This window comes from Saccostrea echinata, unplaced genomic scaffold (assembly GCF_033153115.1).
Source record: "Saccostrea echinata isolate AGI-Se365-2 ecotype Australia unplaced genomic scaffold, CSIRO_AGI_Sech_v1 ptg000012l, whole genome shotgun sequence".
NCBI classification, from domain to species: Eukaryota; Metazoa; Mollusca; class Bivalvia; order Ostreida; family Ostreidae; genus Saccostrea; species Saccostrea echinata.
Genome location: NW_026889761.1, coordinates 13,911,411 through 13,939,178, shown reverse-complemented (window position 1 = coordinate 13,939,178; position 27,768 = coordinate 13,911,411). Strand labels below are relative to the sequence as shown.

The 27,768-nt window shown below is 34.9% G+C and overlaps 1 protein-coding gene across 2 annotated transcripts; it reads right to left on the bottom strand.

The window, feature by feature from the left end:
* Nucleotides 1-499: 499 nt before the first annotated feature.
* LOC133185402 (zinc finger-containing ubiquitin peptidase 1-like) lies at nucleotides 500-27,759 on the bottom strand. 2 transcript variants are annotated; one of them, XM_061320581.1, is made up of 8 exons: nucleotides 27,670-27,759; nucleotides 20,790-22,099; nucleotides 20,346-20,431; nucleotides 19,944-20,112; nucleotides 11,073-11,264; nucleotides 6,636-6,813; nucleotides 5,209-5,336; nucleotides 500-2,808 (listed from the first exon to the last, which is right to left on the bottom strand). In XM_061320581.1, exons 2-8 carry the CDS (start codon nucleotides 22,087-22,089, stop codon nucleotides 2,555-2,557), a joined length of 2,307 nt encoding a protein of 768 aa, XP_061176565.1. In that variant the 5' UTR covers nucleotides 22,090-22,099; nucleotides 27,670-27,759; the 3' UTR covers nucleotides 500-2,554. The 2 variants fall into 2 exon arrangements, with proteins under 2 accessions (XP_061176565.1, XP_061176566.1); XM_061320582.1 differs by having other exon boundaries at nucleotides 6,636-6,804.
* Between the last annotated feature and the right edge of the window lie 9 nt (nucleotides 27,760-27,768).

Genomic DNA, 27,768 nt, shown 5'->3' with positions numbered 1-27,768 from the left:
TTGCGAATAGAATGAAAATTAAGGCTGTCTCCATCTTCTTTACATGAACAAGAACAAGGAGAACTCAGGGTCTAACTTTGACAAAGTGAAATAATGTGCAACAGCAAAGGAGAAATTTTATGACTGGACCACAAATTGAACTCAGGACTTGCGTTAATAGTCAGGAGCTTCAAAAAATGTGGATATCCACAGTCCATACAGCCCAAACCACTACATTCCTCTCTCTTTGGCCTTCAAAATCAACACACCAAAGTTGGAGACCCTAAATTAGCTCCTAGTAGGACTGGTACTTTCCACCTGCAAGACCAGGAGTAGTCAACGGCACCAAATGTATCAGGAAAGGAAAAATTTCATTTCATGCCCGAGACCCCTGCATTACTACCAAATAGTCAGATGCTCTAACCTGACTGAGTAGATATCCATAGTTCAAAGAGCTCAAACCACTATATATGAAAATTTTGTGACAAAATTTCCTCTTGAAATGAAACACATTAAGATGTGGTATTTGTATTCACAGATTTTAATAAATTTACAACAATAAGATGGCAATAAGTCTGGCTCTCCTTTCGATATGTTACAGTCACCTTATAAGTGACACACATACTATATATATCACAGCTGTGCAAAAACAAATTAGCATAAAAATGGAACATTTATAACGGAATTCAGATCCAACAAATTTACAATATGCAATTACAGGTTTTATATTTTTACAACAAAAGCTCTGCCCTTTGCCTATAACCACATTCATACAATATATCACATTCTGCATTACAGTGAACAATTCTTCTGTTCCATTATTTTTCCTCATGATATTTAAGACATCTCCAGACAATCACAATACATACATGATTTAAACTTTAACCTGACATACAGAACAGGTAATATGTCACAAAAAGTGCTGCATGTGCAATGTGAGTTTCTTGTATAAGGTTAACTCTTAACCTGTTGTTTTTCCTTTCCTTTCTTTTTTTTTCCTATGAGAAATCACTACAGAAACTCTGATCTCAAAAAGCAGATTATGTACCGGTAGTAAACATATACTGTACATTCTGTCATTCATTAAAAAAAATAAATATTAAATAAATTACAGCATGTGGATGTAATTTTTTTTTGTTAGAAGTTAGAATACCCTACTGTATGTATTTTTTCTGTAACTACACAGGTATGGATCACAATAAATGAACAATAAGAAATTGCACGAAGGATAATAATTTTAGGACTTATCATGCTTATACTCATTCCAAAGAACAGAACAGTTTCACAAGATAAAATTCTCCTCTGAACTTTACTCACAAGAACCCTCTCTAAAGCTTCTACAGTCTCAGACTAATCATTGACTGGTTTACTGGACAACTTGACTGAAGGGTCAACACAAATTGACTTTTAATTAAACAAAGGTATCAGTTCATTGCAATTAAAAAGTCCAGTTTTAACAATTATTTTCATTTATATGTATTATATGTTTTCTACTAGCTGTAATACTGTACTGTTTTAGTGTGCACTTTTTAAAATTTTTTTTTACAACTGAAGTTAATTAATGTCCCAGTCATATAGTTTAAGTCTTTTATGTAAAAAAAGTTTACTCTCCTTTTCAGCAACAATTAAATGCTTTAAAGACAGGCTATCATAGCCACTATTTTTTTTTATTCACAATCTCTTTTACCTGTCATTGGGTAAATAACTGTTTTGTGGTTACATTCGTGCTTTTAAGTTAACATTTAACTATTTTAAATTAAAAAAAAAGAAAAGAAACTACTTGAAAACCATTTCTAATCACTTGTGTATTATGCACAATAAAGATTGTTTTACATGCACATATCTCTCATATATTTATTTTCTATTTCTTCAGACTATTGGCTTAAGACAAAATTATATTTTTTGAAAATGACTTCTCAGCTTTGTCCTAACAAGAGTGTTATGTCTGTTCTTCTAACGAAGTACAATCATATGAATCCTATGATGCCTTGACAGAATGGTGCAATGGAATTCAATTCCCTACTAAAGTGTAATCACACTGACCCAAGTAATACAACACTGAGAGCATCATTCATTGTAAACAAGCACCAAAGCATTGTACTATTTTTAAATACCCTTCAATCTACAGCCTACCAAGCAATAGTGTACTTCCAAAAAACATGGAATATTCTACATGTTCTAAGTAGCAAAAATTTATCAAATTGGCAAGATAAAAGATTTCAGCAAGCTGGACTACTAAGCACTGAAAACTGCTGTAGATGCATCTTCGCTAGCCAATTTTATGATCCACTCCCTTCCTCTCAACCCTTGGTAGATTTGAAGAGGAGCGGACCAGCTACGGCTAGTGAAGATGCTTTAGATGCAGACAAACCAGGTACTAAAATAAGAAGAGTTATCGTTTACATGTAAAACTATGATAAATTCTTTTTTCCATTCTGAAGCAAATTTGTGTGGAAATTCATTCTTAATCAAGTATGGCTTAAACTTTTCCCTTAAGATGGACTTTGCTTATTCTTGATAGGATTAATATTTTCTGCCGGGTTTCTCTTTCTGCAAGTGTAGATCTAATTCTTGACTAGTGGATTCTTTGAGACCGGAGCACCTTGTTCTCTTCATACTGCTGGTCAGTTAGGACCCCTGTGACAGCCACTAGCTGGTACTGCTTAGCCTTCAGTCCATGCAGGGTACGTCGAATGGTGCGGAGGTTACTGCCATTTACCACACCATGGTACTGCTGCATCTGTTTGCGGGGAGTAGACGGATCAAAGATCAGCAGACGTAAACCACCCTCCCGAACTTCCTCAATACCAACTACTGTTCTACTATGGCCTGAAAAAAATTAAACTTTATAATTAAGATGCTTTTAACACTGAGCTACAGTATTATTTTACCAGTCTTTGAACTTTAAATTTAAATAAAATATATAAAATTCAGGTTTTTCCATGCTGTAACAAAAGAAGCAACAACAAGAAGCCCATGGGCCACATCACTCACCTGAGCACAATGGCTAGGCAAAAGCACAAATCAGTTCAGTATTGAAAAGATTACTGGGGGGGTGGGGGTGGGGGGGGGCTTGAATTTTAAACTACCTGATGATGCTTTCATTGTCAATATAACAAATGGCTTTGTTGTACTTGAGAAGATATATTCCTTTGTAAAAATTTGATCACCATTGTGGCTCCTCCCTATCCCAGGGGTCATCATTTGAACAAACTTGAATCTACACTACCTGAGGATGCTTCCATATCAATATGACTAAACATAGCTTTTCTGTTCTGGGGAAGAAATATTTTTTCTATATGTTCTTATGTAAAACTTTCGACCCCCCATTGGGCCCCACCCTACCCCCGGGGGTCATCATTTGAACAAAATTGAATTTACACTACCTGAGGATGCTTTCATATCAAAATGACTAAACATGATTTTCAGTTCTTGAGAAGAAGATATTTTCCTATATGTACTTATGTAAAATTTTTGATCCCCCATTGTGTCCCAATCCTATCCCCGGGGGTCATCATTGTAACAAACTTGAATCTACACTACCTGAGGATGCTTCCATATCAAAATGACTAATCATGGCTTTGCAGTTCTTCAGAAGTAAATATTTTCCTATATATTTCTATTGAAGATTTTGATCCTCCATTGTGGCCCCACCTTACCCCCGGGGGTCATGATTTGAACAAAATAGAATCTACACTAACTGAGAATGCTGAGAATGCTTTCACATCAATATGATCAATCAGGGCTTTGCTGTTCCTGAGAAGAAGATTTTTAAAATGTTTCCTATATATTTCTATGTAAAACTTTGATCCTCCATAGTGGCCCCACCCTACCCCTGGGGGTCATGATTTGAATAAGTTTGAATCTACACTACCTGAGGATGTTTCCATATAAATTAGCCAATCAGGGCTTTGCTGTTCCTGAGAAGATTTTCCTATATATTTCTATGTAAGACTTTGATAGTCCATTGTGGCCCTGCCCTAGCCCCAGGGGTCATAATTTGAACAAACTTGAGGATACTCCCATATAAATGTGACTCATCATGGTTTTGCTGATCTTGAGAAGAAGATTCTTAAAGATTTTTCCTATATATTTCTATGTAAAACTTTGATCCTCCATTGTGGCCCCACCCTAACCCCAGGGGTCATGATTTGAACATACTTGAATTTACACTATCTAAGGATGTTTCCATATAAATATGACTCATCCTGGCTTTGCTGTTTTTGAGAAGAAGATTTTTTTAAAGATTTTTCCTTTATATTTCTCAGTAAAACTTTGATCCTCCATTGTGGCCCCACCCTACTCCCGGGGGTCATGATTTGAAAAAAACTTGAATCTACCCTACCTGAGGATGCTTCCATATAAATATGACTCATCATGGCTTTGCTGTTCTTGAGAAGATTTTTCCTATATATTTCTATGTAACACTTTGATCCTCCATTGTAGCCCTACCCTACCCCCCGGGGGTCATGATTTGAACAAACTTGAATCTACAGTACCTGAGGATGCTTCAATTTAAATATGACTCATCATGGCTTTGCTGTTCTTGAGAAGAAGATTTTTAAAGCTTTTTCCTTTATATTTCTATGTAAAACTTTGATCCTCCATTGTGGCCCCGCCCTACCCCTGGGGACATGAATTGAACAGACTTGAATCTACCCTACCTGAGGATGCTTCCACATGAGTTTCATCTTTAATGGCCCTGTGGTTCTTGAGAAGAAGATTTTTAAAAGATGCCATTAATTTTTCACTAATTCTTTATTTTCTCCCCTTGAAAGAGGGTGTGGCCCTTCATTTGAACAAACCTGAATCCCCTTCACCCAAGGATACTTTGTGGCAAGTTTGGTTGAAATTGGCTCAGTGGTTCTTGAGAAGAAGTCGAAATGTTAAAAGTTTACAGACGGACAGACAGACGGACGCCGGACAAAAAGTGATCAGAAAAGCTGACTTGAGCCTTCAGCTCAAGTGAGCTAAAAAGTCATTAATCATGAGCTAGGATTTTGCAATATATACCCTATTATTTGAGATAATTTTTTGGTTACGATCACATATCTATGGATTAATAATGGTTTCAGCTAGCCCTCTTTCTTCTATTATGGCAGAGTAAATTTTTATAACCACTATTCTGACAAAATGTAATGAACAAAGAAAACTGACAGTCATCAACATGAATGAAAAATTTCCCTAGATTAATAATTAACACATTTCGTATAAAACAGTAAGCATTACCATGGTGCTGAAGATATATAGGAAGCTTATAAGGCTCTTTCTTCTCAAAATAAGCCTTGATCCACTCAAAAAGTTTTGGGTGTGTGCCCTGAGGTCCTGAAGGGCTGTGGAAATCCAAGAGTTGGCACCTTCAATCACATGAAAAGATGTTAAAAGTAATGAATATAAAACACATTCTGTAATTTTTCAATACTTTTGAAAATATCTTCTTTATTGCAAAGCAAATTTTGCTCATTATGCTTTTAACCATGAGAAAATACCTAGCTGTAATGTAGCAAATTATGATCAAACAAAATTGACATAATAGTAATCACATTTACAAATCAATTTTCCCCTCTCCCTCTTAAACTTGACTTGTATTTCTGTGACAACTTGGGGTAGTTAACAGCAAGATAGAAGAAATCATTAGCATTCTATATATCCTCTGCACATCAATCCTTTCTTATATACAGTAAACAAACTTTTTTCCATGTGGGTATAATTCCATGGAATCACAATTTCTGTTCCATTTGCGGATAGAAAATTATGTAGATTTTTTGTATTGTAATTGTACGTCCAAAATGCACTTTTTAAGCAGGCTGTGACAAATTTCAGTGGAAAATGTGATTGCGTACAGAGCATAAATGAATCCCACGTGGAAAAAGATACATCATACATTGACAGTGCATCACACTTAACTAGCAGAAATAAACACTGCCCCCCACCCCCACACAAACACATCTGGTATTTGCTACTTATTTGTGTAATCAAAAAATGTATTTAAGCCCCATTAACATGGGCCCATTTACTCAAAGTCACAAGTGTAAATTTTTACACATATGCAAATTTTACTCATGGTGTGTATATGTAATTTTGGCAATGTGTTTACATGCACCAGCAAGATGTGTGTAAATCAGTATTAATTTGGCAGTTCCAAGCACCTAGAAATACTTTAAATTACTTGTTATAGAATCTAATTTTTCTTCAACTCCTTATTCTTGTCAAATACTAAGGAGAACATTTGCTTCTTCAACCAACCTATGCAGTTCCCCTTTTACTCTCCATTTTTTGTTCAAATGCTACCTAAATTTTTTTTGAAATTTATCAACACATCAGGACACCACTTTTTTCTAACATAGGATAAGATGCACTTTTTAAAGAAGTGATGCATTGTTTTGTAGGCAATATCAATATATGCACACAAGTAAAAGTTTGCAACTACTAGTTCACATGGCTGAAAATACACCAGGAGTAAATTTACCGGTACTTGTATGTAAAAGTTAGTCTGACTAGATGTAAATTTTGCACTAGGAGTAAAAATACTTACATGCAAATCTTGCTTACCCCATTCACATGTGCCAAAGTAAACCTGGGAGCAAAATTTTTATGTATGTAAAATTTGCACATCATGTGTAAATGTATGCTCCTTTACAGTACTCGACACTTACTTGACTTTGAGTGAAAACAGAGTAGCCACAATCTCCGTGGCCCCGATCCATTTAGTTGTGTTTGTGACTTTGTTACCCAGTTGTTCCTTTCCCTGCTGATCAAACCCCTTGGCCCATGCTGCCTCGATCAGCTGTTGGATTTTGGGAATGGAAGGAATCACAGGTTTACCTACAAAGACTAAACATTTATTATTTTATAGTAATGAGCTTTTCAGAAAAAGTAAATAATTGGCTCATTTTATATAGGCTTAAACATGAATATTATTACTGTGGAGTTGACTTATACCCCATTCATACGACGAAAATTTGCTTATGTGTGCAAATTTACAGATGAGTAAATTTACACACATATGTAAAAGTTAATTTGCTATGCGTTCAGACGAGATTTATGCACCATAAATAAATCCTCAAATTGTTATTTAAAATAAGGAAATGGACCGCTTCAAACTTGTGAATTTTCACAGAAAATGGGTATTTCTACTAAAGCCCATTGACTTCATTTTCGTAGGTAAAAAAATATATTTTTTGCGTTATAACGCGAAACTTTCCCTGTAAAACAGAGACATTTGCATAAGTCTCCAGTTTGTTTTACTTTTTAATGATCTAGTTTATTCATTACAATGAAAAACGAAAGACTACCGGGGTATTTTGAACTTGGATTATCACAAGCTGAAATATTATGTTTTCTTGCCTTTGAATGTGTCTCTTCTTTTTCTAAATCTTTTTTGCTGTCAAATTTTGTCTTTCTCCATGCTGTTCAAACATTCGCAAAGTCTATTAGAGTTTTTTCAAAATGAAACTTTCGAGAAAATAATCCCTCTTTCCGGCGTCATTTTTAACACTCTCTCAATCTAAATAAAATTAAACTTGTATTTTCGTTCCTCTACTATACACTTCAATACAAGTGTTGAAGCGTATAGTAGAGGAGCGAAAATACAAGTCCGATTTTAATCAGTTGAACACTCTCTATAGAATTTGAAATAAAAGATCTCAGAAAAATAACAACAATGGGGTAAATTTGTATATTTTACGGAACAATTGTGTCACATCACATGAGTAACCTATTGTGAAAATTGGATGACAAATATTCGTATCAAATGATTCATCTCCGATAGACTCACTGTAAGAATACAACATCGTATTTTAAGGTTGCGCCAGTTGGTCATACCATTACTTACGAAAACATTGACAATTTATTCAAAGAAAGCAACGAGTGGAGTTCTTCCTGAGAAAAAAAAAATCAGCCTAAAGAATTTCATGGATTAAACAGGTAAAAAACAAGAAAATCTTTAAAGGAATATTCATTTAATTAATTAGTAGGGTTTTGAGATTAAATGCAAAATTAACACTAATCTATCCATTTCTCGCATCAATTCTCTTTTACATCTTCTGAAGAAATGTCATTTATAAATTCATAGAAATCCCCCTCTGCGTTCATGTTTTTCATCTGTCAGTCAAGATCACAGGTTCCTGAGTAACATGACTAAATATGTATAATTTCGCGAACGTTTTGCGTTTATTCGCGAAAGTTACACATTATAACGCGAAAGTTACGCGTTTATTCGCGAAAGTTTCGCATTATAACGCGAAAAATATTTTTTTACCTACGAAAATGAGCTCAATGGGCTTTCGTAATTTCTCTACTATTTGGGTATAGGACTAACTTTTGGATGTTCCTCAACGAAACTAGAAGAAAAGTCCCAGATGAGAATATGCTAACAAGATCATTATAATGAGTTATTTTCTGTTAGTCTCCATATTGGACGTTAACAAGGTCAGATTCCTTCATTATTCAACCAACTTCTCACATTGGACAATGAGGCGCAGATAACACAGTTTTTCTTACAAATATATGTTAACAAAGGGATCCTTTAGTTCATAGGTTTAGTAATTTAAAGATTTTTAACCTTATATTTCTGCTTAAATACCAGTTTGATCTCCAAGATGGCGGCCAAGGGAAATAACTCGAAGGGAAAATGCGTCATATGAAACTATCTATTCACCAAATGCTGAATTGAAACGAGGTGGTTGAAATCCCTGTAACATCAACTTATCTGTCAGTAGCCTGCCTCAGTTTAAAAACTGAGAAATGATGAAGAAAGTCATCAAGGGCTAAACTGTGGTGGAGCAATTGATGACATGCATGTTCATATCATAGCTCCTAAGCATTCACACGGAGACTACTTGAACAGGAAGGGCTTCTACTCATTGAATCTGTATACGTAGGGTGTTTGCGAGTACAAGTATATCTTTATAAACAGGAAGGATGCACGATGCCCGCGTTTTGCAAATTCGAAAATTTATTTCAGAGGAGATAATGGCTCCTTGTTTCCAGAGTGGAAAAAGCAATTAGGATAAAGTACTATGCTAGTAGTACTTATCGGGGACCCAGCGTATAACCTTTGAAGACTTGGCTTTTGAATCCATACACCAACAGATCTACCCTTACAAAAACTCAATTCACTTTCAACTTTTGTTTACGTAGCGCAAGAATGACCCTTGAAAATCCGCGTTTTTTAGAGTTTTGCTTTCTAGCAACCATGTTTACCGACTGATATTTTACATGCCAATGCTTATACAACCGTAACAACGCTTTAACGAGGTTCGTTCCCGAGCTTTTGAGAAGATTTTTGTCTTGATCTCCATTTAAAAAATTCTGCATAATGTTTTAGTTCTTACATCAAATTTGGATTCTACGATGCTAATTAAACTATATTCAATTAAAACCCTATGATTAAATTCCATACCGAAATCATTCAGTGAGGAACTATATTTTGTGGCGAAAGGTTTTTGAGAAGAAAATACTCAATTTTTCTCTTTCGATATATTTACAGTATTGTTAAGTTTGGAATCCTATTTTTACATGCAGCCTGCACAAAGAGTTATTTTGTGCACTGAAATGTTTTATGCAGGTCCTAAATAATATATTAAATTTACCGTCATGAATTCTATCATCATATTGGACAAATATAGCAAACATATTGTGAAAGTCCTGGGGAAAAAATAGCCCACTTTCGGCTAAAAATTAACATTATTTAAGTTATATCTAAAAATTAACATCACAGACCCCCACTTTTAATTTTCTTTTTTTTGAATATACAAGTCAATTTTAACCATTTTGCATAAATTCAGAAAAATGACATTACTTTTAAATGATATTATTGCTTGTTAAATTTTTATTGCCAGATAAATGACATTTTTGAGTGCAAAAAGGTCAAATAATTGACTATGCGAAGTAATTTGAAACTTTTTTTGTTGTCTCAAATTTTAAAGAGACTATTCAAGATGAAAAAAGACTGTCTTTGTTCCCATAATTTATTTGGATAAAAAATATTAGAAGAAAAACTTTGAAACATTGATTTATGTGTGTGTGTTTAGATGTAATTACAGTGCAAAAAGGTCATATTAAATGTTCCGTATGTAAATCATATACGGTACCAATTTTGATGCATGAGATGCGCATTTCGACAAATTATGTCTCTTCAGTGATGCTCAAGCTGAAACGTTGGAAATGCAAAATATTTAAATAAAAAGACTTGGAAGAACTGAGAAAGGTGCCAAAGACTAGAGCCAAATACGTTGAAGGATTAGAGCTATGCTTGAGGGAGATAATCCTTAATTTTGAAATAAATTTTGAAAATTTTGCCTCAGAAATTAAATTTATATCCGTATTTTTCAAGCTAGTACCAAAGTACAAGGTTACTGGGCTGTAGAGACCCTCGGGGACTAACAGTCCACCACCAGTATACGTAGCGCCAAAAGAAGCGCATTAACCCCCTTTTTTGGTTTTGATTTTCAATTAAGCTATATGTATAGATTTAAAAAATATACTTCATAAAAAATTTTCAATACATTTGATAACACGATCCAACCTCCTTAAATGGAGATTGATGCAATACACATGACGAAAAACTTACATACATGTATGTAAATTTACTGCGTGTTCATACGACAAACTTTACACACGGGAGCAAATAATTTGCGACAACGTGTATGCAAAAGTTAATTTACACCTTGTCCTGACTAGGTGCAAATTTACTCGACTGTGCAGAATTTGCATATGAGCAAATCAGTTCATACGACAAAAATTGCACATGTAAGTAAATTTACATATGAGTAAAATATACTGAGGTATGCAAATCGTGTCGTATGAATGGGGTATTAAAAAACAACACAAGTAAATGTCTCTAGATTTATTAGCAAGAATTGAAAGATAATTTTGTCTCTCCTGACAATCCATGTCAAGTTTTTTTGACTGTGTTCTAGTTCAGTCATATCAATCCTCTTGCTCTGTGCTAGAGCAGTAAGACAAAAAAATAAAATCTTTATCTTTTAAAAGAGATAATGTCTTCGACAAATTCAGCTCCTCATGAGGTTTGGCATACTGATCATGAATTTATTTCTCTCTGAAAGTTAAGAAAAAGAAACATGTTATACCATTAAAGAGGACCTTGCTGTATGTAGGATTGGCTGCTAGGGATGACAGTAACATCTGGAAGTTCCTGTAGCCACACCCCCATCCCCTATCTCCGTAGGATGCTGCGTAGTGATCCACGTGTGAGGCTAGGTAAACGTTAGCTATACTGGGTGGCTTACTTCCATAGTATGTGGCAAATAGCTCCATTAAACCTACAAGTACAAGATTTTCTTAAAACCAGTAGATAAATAATGTAACTCTCATATACAGGGTACATGCAGTTTTCATTCAGTGGAACACAAATTTGTTTCCTGGCATTGTTATTTTCTCAGTAATTATGTTCCCCAAACGAAGTTTGGGAACATATTGTTTTTACTCTGTTTCTTATTATTATTATTATTAAGGTCTTCCGACTTCAGCGGAAGACCTTACTGTTATTCTTAGGTTTCTTTTCCACTATTTTTATTATTGTTTTTTTTTCCTACCGATTTTGTGCACGCGAGTTCTCGGAAACGGCTCGCCCGATTTTCATGAAACTTTCAGGTCTGAAAGAGAATTGAAAAATCTAGATATATATTTTTTTATTTTGATGACGTCACTTCCGGTCCGGAGATTTTCGAGATTTGGTGATTTTCGAGGGTTAGTTTGTCCGGGCATTTTCAAGAAAAGCACTTAAAACAGGAACGTGAGATTTTCAGTGATGATAGAGCAACATATATAGATTTGTACTTGGATGTTCGTTTTTACCCGAAATACCAAACATCAACGTCCGCTACAGCCCAAAATTTTATCTTCTTTTTCCTACTTGTTAACTTTGATGCCTCATATCTTGCTTATTTCTTAACAGATTTTGATCAAAATTTCAGAGTTCATAGACGTTACAAAACTCTATCAGAATAATATAACATTTTTCCAAAATCCGCTTCCGCTTTCGGGTTATTTCCCTTTAAGTGAAAATTTAGGGTCTTTAATTTCCAGACAAATATTCCGAGACTACAAAAGTTGGAACATAAATACTAGTGAATACAAGAAACAGAAGCAATGAAGTTGTCAACATTGGTTTTTGTTTTTTGATTTCTGCGTTCAAACTGCCGCTAGACAGGGGTCAAAAATTAGGACGCATGAAAGAGCAAAAATTGACACATGTTTTCCTTTGTATCTTTTAAATAAGAAATATTTTATTAAGACATGTAGAATAAAAGTTGTGAACAATTTAATTACCTTTTATTTGACACCACTAAAAAGGAGCTGGCCCCTTAAATTAGGGATCTAGGGCCCTTGAAAGTTTTTGCTTTATAACTCAAAAACGAGAAAATATTTCGATATGGCTGTCGATAAAACGTTGTTTCTTTATACCTTCTTTGTCTCATGAAAATATTCTTTTGTTCGAGTCTTGTGTATGGTAGGGGAAAAAAAGCTAGACCCGTAAACAAGGACTAGTTTTCATTTGGCTAGTGAAGAAGAACTCTTTATGCGTATAACGGAAATAAACTTGCCAAAAACAATATACCTTTCAACGCTGTATCCTAATTTTTTTAAATTAGGTTTTAAACGTGCTCTTTGGTTCCTATTCAGATTATTCGGTGACAACTTTCTCTTTTTATTGTGTTTTAAAATAAAGAACCTTCCAAGAGAGAAAGAGAGAGAAACTGTACAAAAAAGAACAAGTATCTTTTCTTTGTTTAAATATGAAAGCAAACAATATAAACGCGAAAAAACTTTTCATAGTCAAATAATTCACAATCATTAACTGCGTGATTCTTACATTCACCTGAACCCCATATTCTATTCTGTTTACCGCTACGTAACCCATCCCTCGATCACGCGCGGCCGAGAATTAAGATCTAAAGCGATCCACCGCGTGTGAACCATTGACCCACAGTCGTAAACAAAATAAGAATCGGCGTATTAAGTCCATTTTGTAAACACGACAATTAATGGACAATTATTAATATTGAATATTTGAGATTATGTTGGTTTATCTTTGTTTTAAATTTGATCATGATACATGTAGCCTTAATCCAAAACGTCTAGCCAGGTTTTGTGTTTGTTTACAATTACGCAACCATTCCTTCGATCACTTGTGGTCAAAGTAGTCCATCGTGTGCATGTAAACCAGTGCGCAGTGATCAAACATTATTGTTCTAAATCTAATTTACAAACACAACGACTTACGGGAAAATATTATTTTCTTTAAGTAAATCGAATCTTTCAAATAAATTATCTTAATATCTTAGATTTGATTTAAGTACAAAACGCTAAGCATTTAATCAGTCTTAAATTTTAAATGTTCGTTATCTCCATATTTCAATTGCTTTAACGTTACCAACAATTTATTTCCCAACCGTGTGTAATTTTACTTTTAATATGGTGATTCATTGCGTATGGACTAGCGATCTGCGGTTACTTTAATTTAACCATTAAACGCACAAGCTTTGCGCTTTCTCTACGTTTTGAAACAGTAAATTAATCCGTTTTCAACACAAATATTTCCAGTCATATATTTTTCATCACAGGTTTTTATCATGATTATACCAACTTTAAACTTTTAAAGAGAATCTTCCGAATCATAAGGGTGACCAGTCTTACTTCAAAAATAATTCGTTATTTTATTGAAAAGTAAACAATGAAATGGATTAAACATTGATAGGTAACTCCGTCACGTGGCCAAGGTCTGAACTTCATAAGCGACTTCTGTGTTGCACTATGCCTATTTATATTACAGGGTTGATAGTAAAGTTTTAATAAAATACATCAGGATTTTAAAGCAATGAATTTCGTTTTTATAATTAATTCAAAACCCGTGAATGATATTTTTTAAGTATAGTATGCTAACATCATAATTTTGTAGTTGGATTAAATATCGGTAGCGGGTTATAAATGTAGATAACAATAAACCTATATCGTATGTCCAGAAATGTAAATTTCAGAATGCATATAACATATCTTTTTTTAATATCAGTTGGAACAGAAAAGGTTCACACTGGGAAAATTTTAGAATCACTTGAATATCTAACTGCAGAACTGTACATGTAGCTTTCCGAAAAAAAAATACTTTATTGACGGACCAGAGTCTCTGGTCATCCATCCCATCTTTTTTTCAGACCAGTAAACTTCAGTGCAGATACTGAATATCACAAATTTATCATTCTTAATTAATACACTTTGACAACTTTATTTCAATTATTAAGATCATAATCGGCAGCCTTTGTATCATAAACTATTAAACTATTTGTATCGTTTACCGTATAGAATTGCGTATTTTCTTTCAAATAATTGACTTGTAACTTACGTACATTACTTTTCTGGGTTAGTTTTCAAAAATACGATCCAGAGAGAGAGAGAGAGAGACATTTGCTCATGTACATATATACTAGGTAGTTTCTGTATCAAATATTGTTCAATTTTCATAATTTTATTTACATTATCAATCATAATCTCTCTATTCTGTAAATCTATTTGTTGATTATTTTCAACTTCAATCACAATATGTAGTACTAAAATGAAGTCCATGCACGAGTGCTTTTGTACACCTGGAAATATTTTTTATTTAATCCTTCGTCCATGCTTTCCTCCTTCACGGAAAAAAGATCAATTAATAAATTAACCGAACGAGGTTGAAAAAATGCCAGACTATTTTTTTTTCTCAAATTAACAGGATTGAATATACTATTTTCATTTCACTGTACACGTGTCCTGAATAAAACTGCGTGGTTTGGGTTTGTCAAAGTGTTTTAGACCAAGATAAGTCAGTCGCAACTTCTCGGGCCTTTCCAACGGAAAAAAACTTCGAATGTATTACGTAGACCCCCCCCCCCCTCTTTCCCAAACTTTGAAATAAATGACTATTGAGTTTAACTTTATTGAATGTAAAGATATAACCTAAAATATACTTATTAGCTAGAAGGGACTATCAACTTCGTCTATCCTTTATAAATAGGCAACTTCGTCTATCCTTTATAAATAGGAAGCGACTCCATCTTGTATAAAATTTCAACATCCGGTAATGTTAAAACATTCGGGGTTGTTTTTCCGACCTCTGACGGAAACGCCCGAGATGATGCGATTGCGGAATCAGGATTTTTAAACATCGTCATTGGCCAGTTTCGCTTATTTTGCACTCCGGGGTTTTTGAAAAAAATGTGCTGATCGACATCCGAATAAAATGGTAATTAAATAGAGTGCCAAATATATTATGGGCGAAAATTTGTTTTATAAAAAGTGGTTCTTACAAATAGATCTATACATGTAGATAACCCTAAATAGCTAAAAATTTATCTGTTTTGTCTGTAACAGATGTTAATTTAGTTCTTAGCTGACATTAACTTACGTGTATAAATAAATATAAAAGCCATGTAATTGTAACCAAATATTCCGAAGCAATCATTCATATTTATAGGACTGATAGTTGATTAAATTTCCTCTCATCAGTATACATGTACGTATCCCCCCCCCCCCCCCCGCCAACGAAATAGATAAAATGCTTCCCTTCAGAGGCGAAGTTTTCAAATCAGTTTTTTTTTTTTGGGGGGGGGGGAATTGTGTGATTTATATGCAAAAAACTTGTTATTCCTATTCGAAATCATATCATTCCTATTCGAAAACATATGATTCCTATTCGATAATCTTGTTATGAATTGTATGTTTCGAATACGAATGATTTGTTTTTCAATAGGAATAGGCGAATTATCATTTACGCAGAGATCTTCTGTTCTATCACTCATACACAAAAAAGGGAGCTTAATAAATCTTGATAACTATCGTCCTTAAAAAAAATATTGAATATAAAAATAATTTCAATTTTTAATCAGTACCTCATCTCTTATGCCAAAGGCTAAGTAAGATTTTCTGCTCATAATCTGTTTGTTCTCCGACTTCGATGTTGGCTTTCTCGGTGTGAGCATAATCGACTTTGTCGCTGTAAACCTGGTACTTGTAATTTTTTTCTTATTCTGATCTTTTCAAGAATCACTGGGTCATTACCAACCAAACGTTGTCGATCAAATTAATGACCACATTCTCTTCCAACATCAGATAATTAAGAAATACAAGTAGTAAAAATTGGAAAGGGTCATTTTAAAAACTTATTCTCTAGAAACCTGTGGGCGGAATGAGAAAACATACTTATAATATCTCCCTGAAATAGTGAAGATTATTTTTTTTTAAATCAGAATGGGTGTTCAAAATTTAACATAGGAATTTATAATCCCCGCAAACGAAGTGTCCGGGCTGGGGGGAGAGGGGATTAGGAATCATATTGTCCGTCTGTCTATCCGTTTGTCTAGCTGCCCGTCTGTCCCTCCAAGTTTTCCCAGGCTATGACTTTTTGGATTAACTGGAAGCTCATACTTGGTACAAAGATTGCCAATGATCCTAGGGTGTGTCGTGGTCTTGATCCAAGGTCATTCCGGCAAATTCAAGGTCACTGGAGAAAGAATAAATGTTTTGTCCGAGCCATTTATTTGTAATTGAGAATCACTGGAAGCTCATTCTTGATACAGAGATTGCTTGTGACAAAAAGGTTTGCTTCGACTTTGACAAAGAAAATTGTATGATTACGATCTAGGCTGTAATTTTTTAAGGTCGTACTTGGTACAAAGATTGCTTATGGTCCGCTGGCTTTAGATGACTTAAAATAAGGTTATTTCAGCAAATTCAGGGTCACTGGCAGAAAAAGTTGTAAAATGCCTGCTGGGATATGAATTTCTAAGGGGGAATCACTAGAACCTCTTTCTTAAAACAGAGGTTGTTTAAGATTGATTGCTAGTATTGACACCGATCCAAGGTTATTCCGTCAAGTTCAAGGATACTGACAGAAAAAATTAATTTCTATTTCATGCTATGATTTAGTAATAGAAAATCACTGGAAGCTCTTACTTGAAACAGAGATTCCTTATGAACGGAGGCTGTGTCATGACCTTGATCAAAGGTCTTTCTGGCAAGTTCAAGGTCACTTGCAGAGAAATAAAAAAAACATGTCCAGGCATAATTTTATTATTGTTTTTTTCCTACCGATTTTGTGCACGCGAGTTCTCGGAAACGGGTTGTTTGATTTTTAGGAAACTTTCAGGTCTGGTAGAAAATAAAAAAAATCTAGATATAAATGTTTTATTTTGATGACGTCACTTCCGGTCCGGAGATTTCTGCGATTAACTGATTTTTAGAGGGTCACTCTAAAAAAGCACTTAAAATAGGAACTTGATATTTTCAGCAATGATTAGAGCAATGTTCATAAATATGTACTAGGTAGTTCAATTTTTCCAGAAGTACCGCACTTTGACGCTCGGTATGCTCAAAATATTCTTATTGAGAATATCAAAATTTATAGCATTTTTGCAAGAATATCTCTTTACTTGTAAATATTTTGTTAAAACATATAGAAAAAAAAGTTGTGCAGAATGGCAAGCTCTTTCATTTGATAAAAACAATTAGGGGCTGACCCCTAAAATAAGGGATCTACAGGGGCTGAAAGTGTTTTCTCAAAATCTCAAAAACTATTGAGAATTTGTGATACATCAAAGAAGCAAATTTGTTCAAAATGACAAGTAGAAGTGAATAAGATTGTCGAAAGTCGTCAAATGACGTCACTTCCGGCCAAAACGGAAGTAGTCAGAAAATGCATATTTTTGCCGTTTCGACATGTTATTGGTTAGTTTATGTAACCAAAAGCGTCCAACCAAATTTATCATCCCTCAACATCACTTCCGGTCAAACCGGAAGTAGCCAGAAATAGCTTATTTTGCAGGTTTTCATGCAAAATTGTAATTTAAAAGTCACTGGAGACGTCGAAACTCATTCCTTTCTCTTGTTGACGTCACTTCCGGTCAAAACAGGACGGAAGACCTACTCGTTGCCTTGCTACGAGCTTTGCTCTAGTTATTATTATTTTTCTTCCTGGGTACTTTTTTGTCCGTGAGTGATCTCCGAAACTACACATCCGATTGAGGTGAAACCTTTTTAGGGTTACTAGGCATGTTATGTAGATTTGCGGAACGAAGGTCATTTTGCGCGCACGCGCATGCACGTGCGTGCGCGTGCAATGCGTAAAATGACAAATATACTTGATATAGCTGTAACTTTTATATTTTTTGATAAAATGCTTTGATACTCAGAATATAAGGATATATTAAAAGTGTGAACAAGATGACATGGTCAACATGCACATGCATGCACGTGCGCGCACGCGCAAAGCGTAAAATGACCAATTTACTTGATATAGTTGTAATTTTGAAACTTTTTGATGAAATGCTTTGATACTCAAAATATTTATATGCATTTAAAGTGTAGACAAGACGACATGATCATCATGCATATGCATGCACGTGCGCGCACGTGCAATGTGTTAAATGACCAATTTACTTAATATAGCCGTACTTTTTATATTTTTTTATGAAAAGCTTTGATATTAAGAATATACAGATATATTAAAAGTGTAGACAAGATGATGTGGCCATTATGCACATGCATGCACATGCGCGCGCGTGCAATGTCTTTAATGACCAATATACTTAATATAGCCATAACTTTTATATTTTTTGATGAAAAGCTTTCATACTAAGAATAAACAGACATATTATAAGTGTAGACAAAATGGCATGGTCATTATGAACATGCATACAGGTGCGCGTGCGCGCAATGCTAAGATGACCAATATACTTGATATAGCCGGAACTTATATATTTCTTGATGAAATGTTTTGATACTGAGAATATAAAGATGCATTTATAGTATAGACGGAATGACATGGTCAACCTGCACATGCATGCATGCACGTGCGTGAAATGCGTTAAATGACCAATATACTTAATTGCCTTATTTAATGAAGCTTACAGGAAATGACACCAAAAGGGTGTTGGGGAGCGTTTGGGGAACATCTGTAACGGTCCCCGTTACAATTAATACTAGTTTTTTTTACAATACTATACTTCATTTTCTTTTTTAAAGAATTTTTTTTCAGATTGAAGTATCCTCAAATTTTTAATAATAAAAAAAATATATCTGATGTGATTATTAAATAATTTCCAAACACAATAATTTTATCTGGAGTAGTACAGTACCACATAAATGCTATCTTTATAATTTACATGCATGGGGTACATGTAACATCAGTATCACAAGGTTAACTACCAGTAAATACAGTTTAACTCGAACACTGATATCTCAAATACCATGGATATGTCGAAGTGATTTTGAAGTCCCAACTGCTTATTCTTTAAGTATTTTACCCTCAATGTCTCGAATCCTCAGATATCTCAAAGTTTTTTCTCCGCCTATTGAGTTTGAGATAATGAGGTTTGACTGTAACATTGAATGGTGGCCATGCATCTTAAAGGGCTCTACTAAAAGATAAAAGGGATTTGTAAAGGACTCTGTTTGGAGTTTGACCTTGTCTTTTGACTCGTATCTTTACCCATGAGGGTGCAGTATGAACAAAATGGGGCCAAGGGGAGATAAAATATGGTTTAAACAAGGATTTTAAAGAGATTTTTTTTAAACTTGACTTTTGATCAAAGAAAATTAGTTCAACGTCACTGCACACCCTTAAACCACAATCACTCTGTAAGTGAAGTATGAGCCATGTAGGGTCAAGGGGAGAGAAAAATATGCTCAAGACAAAGATTTTACAGAGAAATCTACAATGACCTTAACTTCTGATCTAGAAAATTGGTTCAAGGTTACAACAGACTCTTTACCCACAGACACTCTATGGGTGAAGTCTGAGCAAAATTGAGCCAAGAGGAAAGAAAATATTCTCAGGAAAAGTTATCTCAGAGGGACAGATGCATGGATGGACAGACTGATCATTATAGATCACCTGCAGTGGGGGCTAGTTAAGATATCAAGTTTAAGAAATTTCTAATTTCTATAGACAGGCCACTTTAGATCCATACCTTTAGTACAGGAGTGTCCGTCCTCCATGCCTGCCAGATCTCTTGTCTTCATGCTCTGTTTACGCAGATGATACTCAGTAATACTTAGATCACCTTTGGTGAAGGAATTCTCCAAGGTTCGTTCATACTGCTTCTTGTAGCTTGAGTTTCCCTTCATTCCATACATTGTCTGAAATGAAAACATTTTATTTTCAAAATCAAACTGAACTAGATTTTACACATTACTTTAAAGAATAGAATTGATTAATCCACAATACTTAGTCTAAAAATTCCTAACTATAAATTATTTTCTGTCTTAAAATTATGTGCACACTTATATCGTTGGCATTATATGCTGTAAACATATCATGAATGGAAAATTCTGTTATATCTAATTTTTTCCCTGTTTGCTACAATCCAAACCTGCAAGGCTTCAAACTGTCTTTGCTCCTGATCCTCGTATTCAGATTTTCCAAGTTCTTGAGCTAATGCAAAGTCATTTTCTACTACTGCCAATAAAAAATCAGGAAAATATCAAAATCAAATATCATTTCCATATAAGCATATTGGCAAGGATTCAAATTTGGCATTTTTTAGCCAGGGCGTTTGGATCACTAAAATTGAATATCACAAACAATTCATTTCACATTAGAGGTTACTGTTATCATTCTAGGCATAATAAAATTACTTCTTGTCAAGAATAGATACTGATTTTTAAGAACAAATTGCTAAATTTGTGTCTTGCTAAAAATTCCACTTACATAATTATATGTATACGGTAATATAAATGAATATCTAGCAATGAACAATGCAAAACATGTAAATAAAACTTAATTTTGTATTCCAAATACCAAGAATTATAATCACCTGGTGTGTTGGTAGCAGAGAAATGACCATTCACATGAATTTCCAATATGGCTGCATCATCAAACTCTTGATCACAAACAGGACAAGTGACAATTTCTTGCCAGCTTCTTCTTTCATTCCAATTTCTGCTACAGGCAGCCATTTCTCCATCCTCATCTTTACCATCAAAAGTTGCCATTGGTGGAACAGGCCCATTCTTACCTCTGATTGGCTTTTCAACATTTTCTTCTCTTCTCATTGGTGGATATAATTTTTCCTGCATATCCATTGGTTGATCTGGGCTAAGGATATCAGAGTGACTAATATTGACATGAATTTGTAATTCATCAACTGAATTCATCAAAGCTCCACATAGTGGGCATCTTGGAACAGAATCATCATCAACCATTTCATAATCACCACCTTTACATGGACTTAGAATATCTAGGTGTTCTCTGTTTACATGAGTCTGGATGTCTGCTTCAGATATCGTACTGAACTGACACATAGGACAGGGAAATTCACCAGGAATATTTGAGTTGATATCAGGTTCAACATTATCATTGATATCTGGCACAACCAGTGGGTTATTTCTTTGATTGCCATGGAAACCTGCTCCATTCTGTGCAGTGCCTCTTCTTGTAGCACCTTCTATGGTATGGCAACTGTTGAAACCTTGAGTCAATCTTAAAACTCCAACTTCCTCCCTTGGCTGGTTAACCTCTAGGAATAAATGACTTTTGTCCACGCCATCTGAGGCCTGGACATTCTTTAATCCATCGTTTGACTGAGTGAGATTACTTTGGCTGTTTGAACTGCAGCTTTTGTCATGATCATACTGTAGATCTTCAGATATTTTCAGATTTTTGGAGGATGCTTTTTCCTTGTTTTTAACCTCTGTGGATTTCATTCCCTTTGAGATCTTTGACGGAGTATTATCTGCAGTTGAGTTATCTGCAGCTGAATTATCTTTGCCTTTGCTTTTGGAATGTATTTCTTGAGATATGGCTTCCAGTGTGTGACTAGGTACAGAATCTGGGGAGTCGTTGACTTTAGCAGATAAGGTGTTAGACTGACTAGCTTGAGCAGATTCCTCTTCTGATAGGTGAGCACTATTGATATGTAAATTCATCTCATTAGATGTGACTCCACTAAGGTCACAAAACGGGCAGGAAATGTCTCGCTCTACATGCTCCATCATTATATGGGCACGCATTTCATTCTGGGTAAGTCCCTTCTGACCACAGATAAGACAGGGAAATTTAGCATCATCTTCCAGGAATTTCCCTTCTTTCTCTAAAATAATACCTCCTTCTGCCATGGAGCCTAACCTGTTAGGAGCAAATGTATAAATTTTGTTTACACAGCTATATTATAGAACATGTAAATAGAATAAATATCTTACAAATGAAGAGTGAAAGGTCAACTTTATATCAGCCTGAACATTTTGTCTGTCCATGATCCAGACAGCTGAGTTGTTTAAATCATTGGCTTGGTAAATTGAACAGACTGATGCCAGAATGTTATCTAGTTCCTCTAATATGATTAAACACTAAAAATGGTGGCTATTTTTCATTAAATTATATCTAAGCTTTAAAAGTTTAAATATTAATGTAAATTTTAGTGCATAAATATTTTATAAATCAACTTTTTTGTATTTAACTCCTCAAAGTGGTCATTTTGCCTCAAGATAGATTAAAGATTGAACTTAAAAACTGTATCTCAGATTTTTGATAGATCTTCTAATTCAAAAGTTACAGCCATTTGCACTTCATTGTTACCAATCTATTAGTCTAATTTAACATTTTCCTCAATAATTCCAAAACTAAGCTAGATATCAACAAGAGGCCCAAGGTTCTTAATGGTCACCTGAGTACAATACAATTTAGAGGATCCATAAACTGATAAATGAAGCTTTGTTGCCCAAAAGCAAGTAAAATAGACTAGTATCAACAAAATAATTGGTCTAGTATCTATCTGTCCCCCATTTATCACTATTACCATGCAGACTATTAACAAGATGTCTATTTTTTAACCCCATATTATTACTTCTCACATTGGCCTCTCTTGGCCTTTGTAGAACATTTAAAAAGATAAATTATTTTTGTCTCATTTTTATTCATCTATTATTTACAAGTCTACATGATCATTAAAACTATGAAAGTACTTTTTGTATTATACGATAAATATTCTTGCATAATTCTCGTATTCTATTAACCTTTCAAATACATTGTTTACAGTGATTAATTATCAAAGACGAATGGCAAAGGGGAATAACTTTGCTCAGCAGAATACAAGTTAATAGAGCCCTGGCCAGGACCAGAACACTTGACTAAATGGTCCAGGTGTTCAAAATTCTGGTAAAAATACCTTTGCATATTAAAACTTTTTATTGTGTTTGCCTCAAATATGCCCAGAAGCATAGAAGATTTTCAAAGAAGAAATGCATTTTCACTATATTATTAAATAAATAAAGCCCACCCTTACACCAGAACATCTGACCCAGGGGCCATGAACTCACAATTCTGGAAGAAGCACCCTTGCTCATCATAACTATACACTTGTTTCCTTGCTTTATAACCAGTAGTAGAAAAAAATATTTTGAAAGAAATTATGCATTTTCACTAAATAATCAATAGAGCCCCCCCCCCCCCCCCCCCCCCCCCCCGGGTTCACAAGAACCCCTGACAAAGGGGCCATGAATTTCACAATTTCGGAAGAGGCATCCCTGGAGCAGAGAAGAAATTTTGAAAGAATTTATGCATTTTCACTATATAATCAATAGAGCCCTGCCTTAACACCAGAACCCTAGACCCTAGGGCCATGAAATTCACAATTTCTGAGGAGGCAGCCATGCTCATCATAACTATGTACTTAGTTTATTTAATATCCAGGAGAGAGAAGAAGATTTTCAAAGAATTAATGTTTTTTCACTACATTTATCAATAGAGCCCCACCCTAACACCAGAACCCCTGACCCAGGGGCCTTGAAAATCACAATTTTGGAAGAAGCAACCATGCTCATCATAACTATGCACTAAGTTAGTTTATTTAATACCCAGGAGCAGAGAACAAGATTTTCAAAGAATTAATGCAAATTTACTATATAATCAGTAGAGCCCCACCCTAACACCAGAACCCCTGAACCAGGGGCCATAAAATTCACAATTTCTGAAAAGGCAGCCATACTCATCATAACTATGTTCTTAGTTAGTTTATTTAATACCAAGGAGCAGAGAAGTTTTTCAATGAATTAATGTATTCTCACTATATAATCAATAGAGCCCAGCCCTAACACCAGAACCCCTGAACCAGGGGACATGAAATTCACAATTCTGGAAGAGGCACTCTTGCTCATCATAACTATGTACTTAGTGACTTCATTTAATACCCAGGAGCAGAGAAGAAGATTTTCAAAGAATTAATGCATTTTCACTATATAGTCAATAGAGCCCCACCCTAACACCAGAACCCCTGACCCACGGGGGCATGAAATTCACAATTCTGGAAGAGGCACTCTTGCTCATCATAACTATGTACTTAGTTACTTTATTTAATACCCAGGAGCAGAGAACATGATTTTCAAAGAATTAATGCAATTTTACTATATAGTCAATAGAGCCCTGCCCTAACACCAGAACCCTAGTCCCAGGGGGCATGAATTTCACAATTTTGGAAGAGGCACTCTTTCTCATCATAACTATGTACTTAGTTACTTTATTTAATACCCAGGAGCAGAGAAGAAGATTTTCAAAGAAATAATGCAATTTCTCTATATGATCTATATAGCTCCACCCTAGCACCAGAACCCCTGATCCTGGGGCCATGAAATTCACAATTTTGGAAGAGGCACTCTTGCTCATCATAACTATGTACTTAGGTACTTTATTCAATACCCAGGAGCAGAGAAGAAGATTTTCAAAGAAATAATGCCTTTTCACTATATGATCTATAGAGTCCCACCCTAACACCAGAACCCCTGACCCTGGGGCCATGAATTTCACAATTTTGGTAGAGGGCTCAATGCTTATTACAATCATGCCAACAGTTTGACTGCTTGATGTCCAGGAGTAAAGAAGAAGATTTTTAAAGATTACATTAATTTTTGTGGTTTTAGCCCCACCCCTCAGGCCCCAGGGGGGCAGGGACCATGAAATTCATAATTTTTGTTCCCCTTCACCCATAGATGCTATATGCCAAATTTGGTTGAAATTGGTTCAGTGGTTTTAGAGAAGAAGCTAAAAATGTTCAAATGTTAACGCACATCGCACGACACACGTCGCACGACAACGGACAAAAACGGATAGCAATAGGTCACCTGAGTGACTCAGGTGACCTAAAAATCTGAGATACAGTTTTGTCAACACACATTTGAGAAGCAACCCATCCAATTTTCAGAGAAATTGGTTAATAAATAAGGGAGCTGAATCCTTTGAAATAATACCACAAACTGTCTGATCTTACAGTAGAGGGCAAAAACCCATTACACAACAAAATCTGCCAAAGCTAGGAATATATGACACCTTGGAGATTCAGCTTTGGATACCTGTCACTTAGCCATATTCCCTATGCATATTCACAAGAATGGGAGGTTCTTTTCTGTATTTTGATGCTTTTAATTAAGTAAAATAGGTTAAATTCTGAATCTGAAAGATTTCCCAGCAAAATGGCAAGAGCTAAGCTCCACCTCCTATTTTAATGTCATCAGTGATCTGTTAGATCTCTTTCTCTAAATCTAGAGTCCCTGTAGTTTAATTACTGATAACCTCTGTGTGGCTAGTGAAGAATTCCCCAAGTGGTCACAGTGATTTATTGCGTCTTTCATGAGCAGGCAGTCACAGATCAAATCAGAAGCTTCAATAACGGAACATTCACATGTGGTAGTGTTTATGTTTCATTATTGTTAAATAACTAGAAAACCATTTCATAATTACCAAGAATTTTACATTATTGCATTATAAAGCAGTGATTAACTTCTTTTTCTTAGCCAAAAATCTCAAAATTGTTGAAAATCTTGAAAAAAGCCTTTGATGTATCCTTAATATCAGATGTTTTAAATATTTACATTATATTTTGATATCAGTATAAACTTATTTTTCTAATTAACATTAATAAAAGATTTTGTTTATTATAAGTTAAGATTTTATTGTGTAGACAAGAACTCAAATGAATAAATTTACATTATTTTTTTTTATTGTTTATTTATTCAATTAGGTATGAAGCCACTCCAGTCAAACATGTAAATGGATCAAAACCACTTGGGTCAAATATGTAATTGAAATGTAACACCCACTTTCCAACCCCTCAATATGCATTACAAAACATTATTTGACTAAATATTCATCATGCTTATACAAATATTTAATAAATTAATATCTGAATTCAATATAGGTAAAAATGTTGGTGTTGCTTCTTTTTAAACCAACATATTTTAATTTAAAGGGACACAAATTTCAATTTTATAATTATAATATCTACATGTATATTTTCCTATTATCTATATCAGAAATACATTGTCGAACCATCAGGAAGGTATGATAGCTAGTCTACGCACACACCATCAAGGAGTGGAACACCCTACCCACCTCTACTGTGGTGGCCCCGAACCTTGACTGCTTCAAGGCTCGTGTCCATCAATAATCACCAATTCTTTTTTAAACTTACCTGTAAATAAACACTCTCTAATTTTTTTTTAAATATGTGCATGCACAACCAAGAGTAATCTCGGTGGAGATTCGGCTGGGCTAGATATTTGGTCTGACGCCCACCGAATCTCGGGACAGTCCTTCATAATTCATGTCTGGGAATTCAGCCCCAACTTCGGTCGACTATATCAAGAATTATTCACCTAGGCGACACTGTCGTTCGCTTCAATTAAGTCATTTAGTTGTTTAATTAACTCTCTGTCACTACTACTTTCACATTGCTTACCGTCTAGGCATATAAGTCCCACCATAAAAACATTCGCTAAAATCTCCGTTCAAAATATGGCTCCCCTGACGCAATTGTTTATCTCCTCGCACTAAAGAGTTCCTACAGTCTGTTTTCTTTTATGTGATACTGAACCTTTACTGTGGCTTTTAAGTATTTTTGATAGAAATGAAAACAGACCATAGAGGAACTCTTTAGTGCGAGGAGATAAACAATTACGTCAGGGGAGCCATATTTTGAACGGATATTTCAGTGAATGTTTTTATGTTGGGATTTACATGCCTAGACGGTAAGCAAGGTAGAAATAATAGTGACAGAGAGTTAATTAAACTACTAATTGACTTAATTGAAGCGAACGGCAGTGTCGCCTAGGTGAATAATTCTTGATATAGTCGACCGAAGTTGGGGCTGAATCTCCAGACATGAATTATGAAGGACTGTCCCGAGATTCGGTGGGCGTCAGACCAAATATTTAGCCCAGCCGAATCTCCACCGAGATTAACCCAAGAGTAGTCCGAAATATCCGACGTTTTCCAGGCTTTTTAACAATTTTGATATTTGACGTGCCAGACATTTCGGACCAACCACAGGGGCATCTTATCCACTCTGTTTCCTATTACACATATAATAAATACACATGTACTTATTATATGTGTAATAGAGAACAGAGCGGATAAGATGCCCTTGAAGACCAACCAAAGAATGGCATAATAGTCAGCATTATGAAGGTGGCTGCTTACCAGTAGAGGTAAAAGTAGGCCTATATTGAATTTTATAACGAACCTGCTACAATACATGAATTCTCTCTTTCCTGTGTAAGTGGGCCGGTCTACTTATTCAATGGGTTACATAACATCTGTTCAAATTATTAATGTAATGTTATCAACTGATCAATCTGATGGGACTGATAAACGAAAGTTCAGTGGACTAAATAAGTTGTGTGTAAGTATCAGCTCTCTGCATTTCTTACCTACGGTGATGGACAGGAAGTTGCTTAATTAAATATCCATGGCTAAAATCTCATGAATTTTCAATGAACCTCATCTTCTATTTTCATTTTTCATTTGAT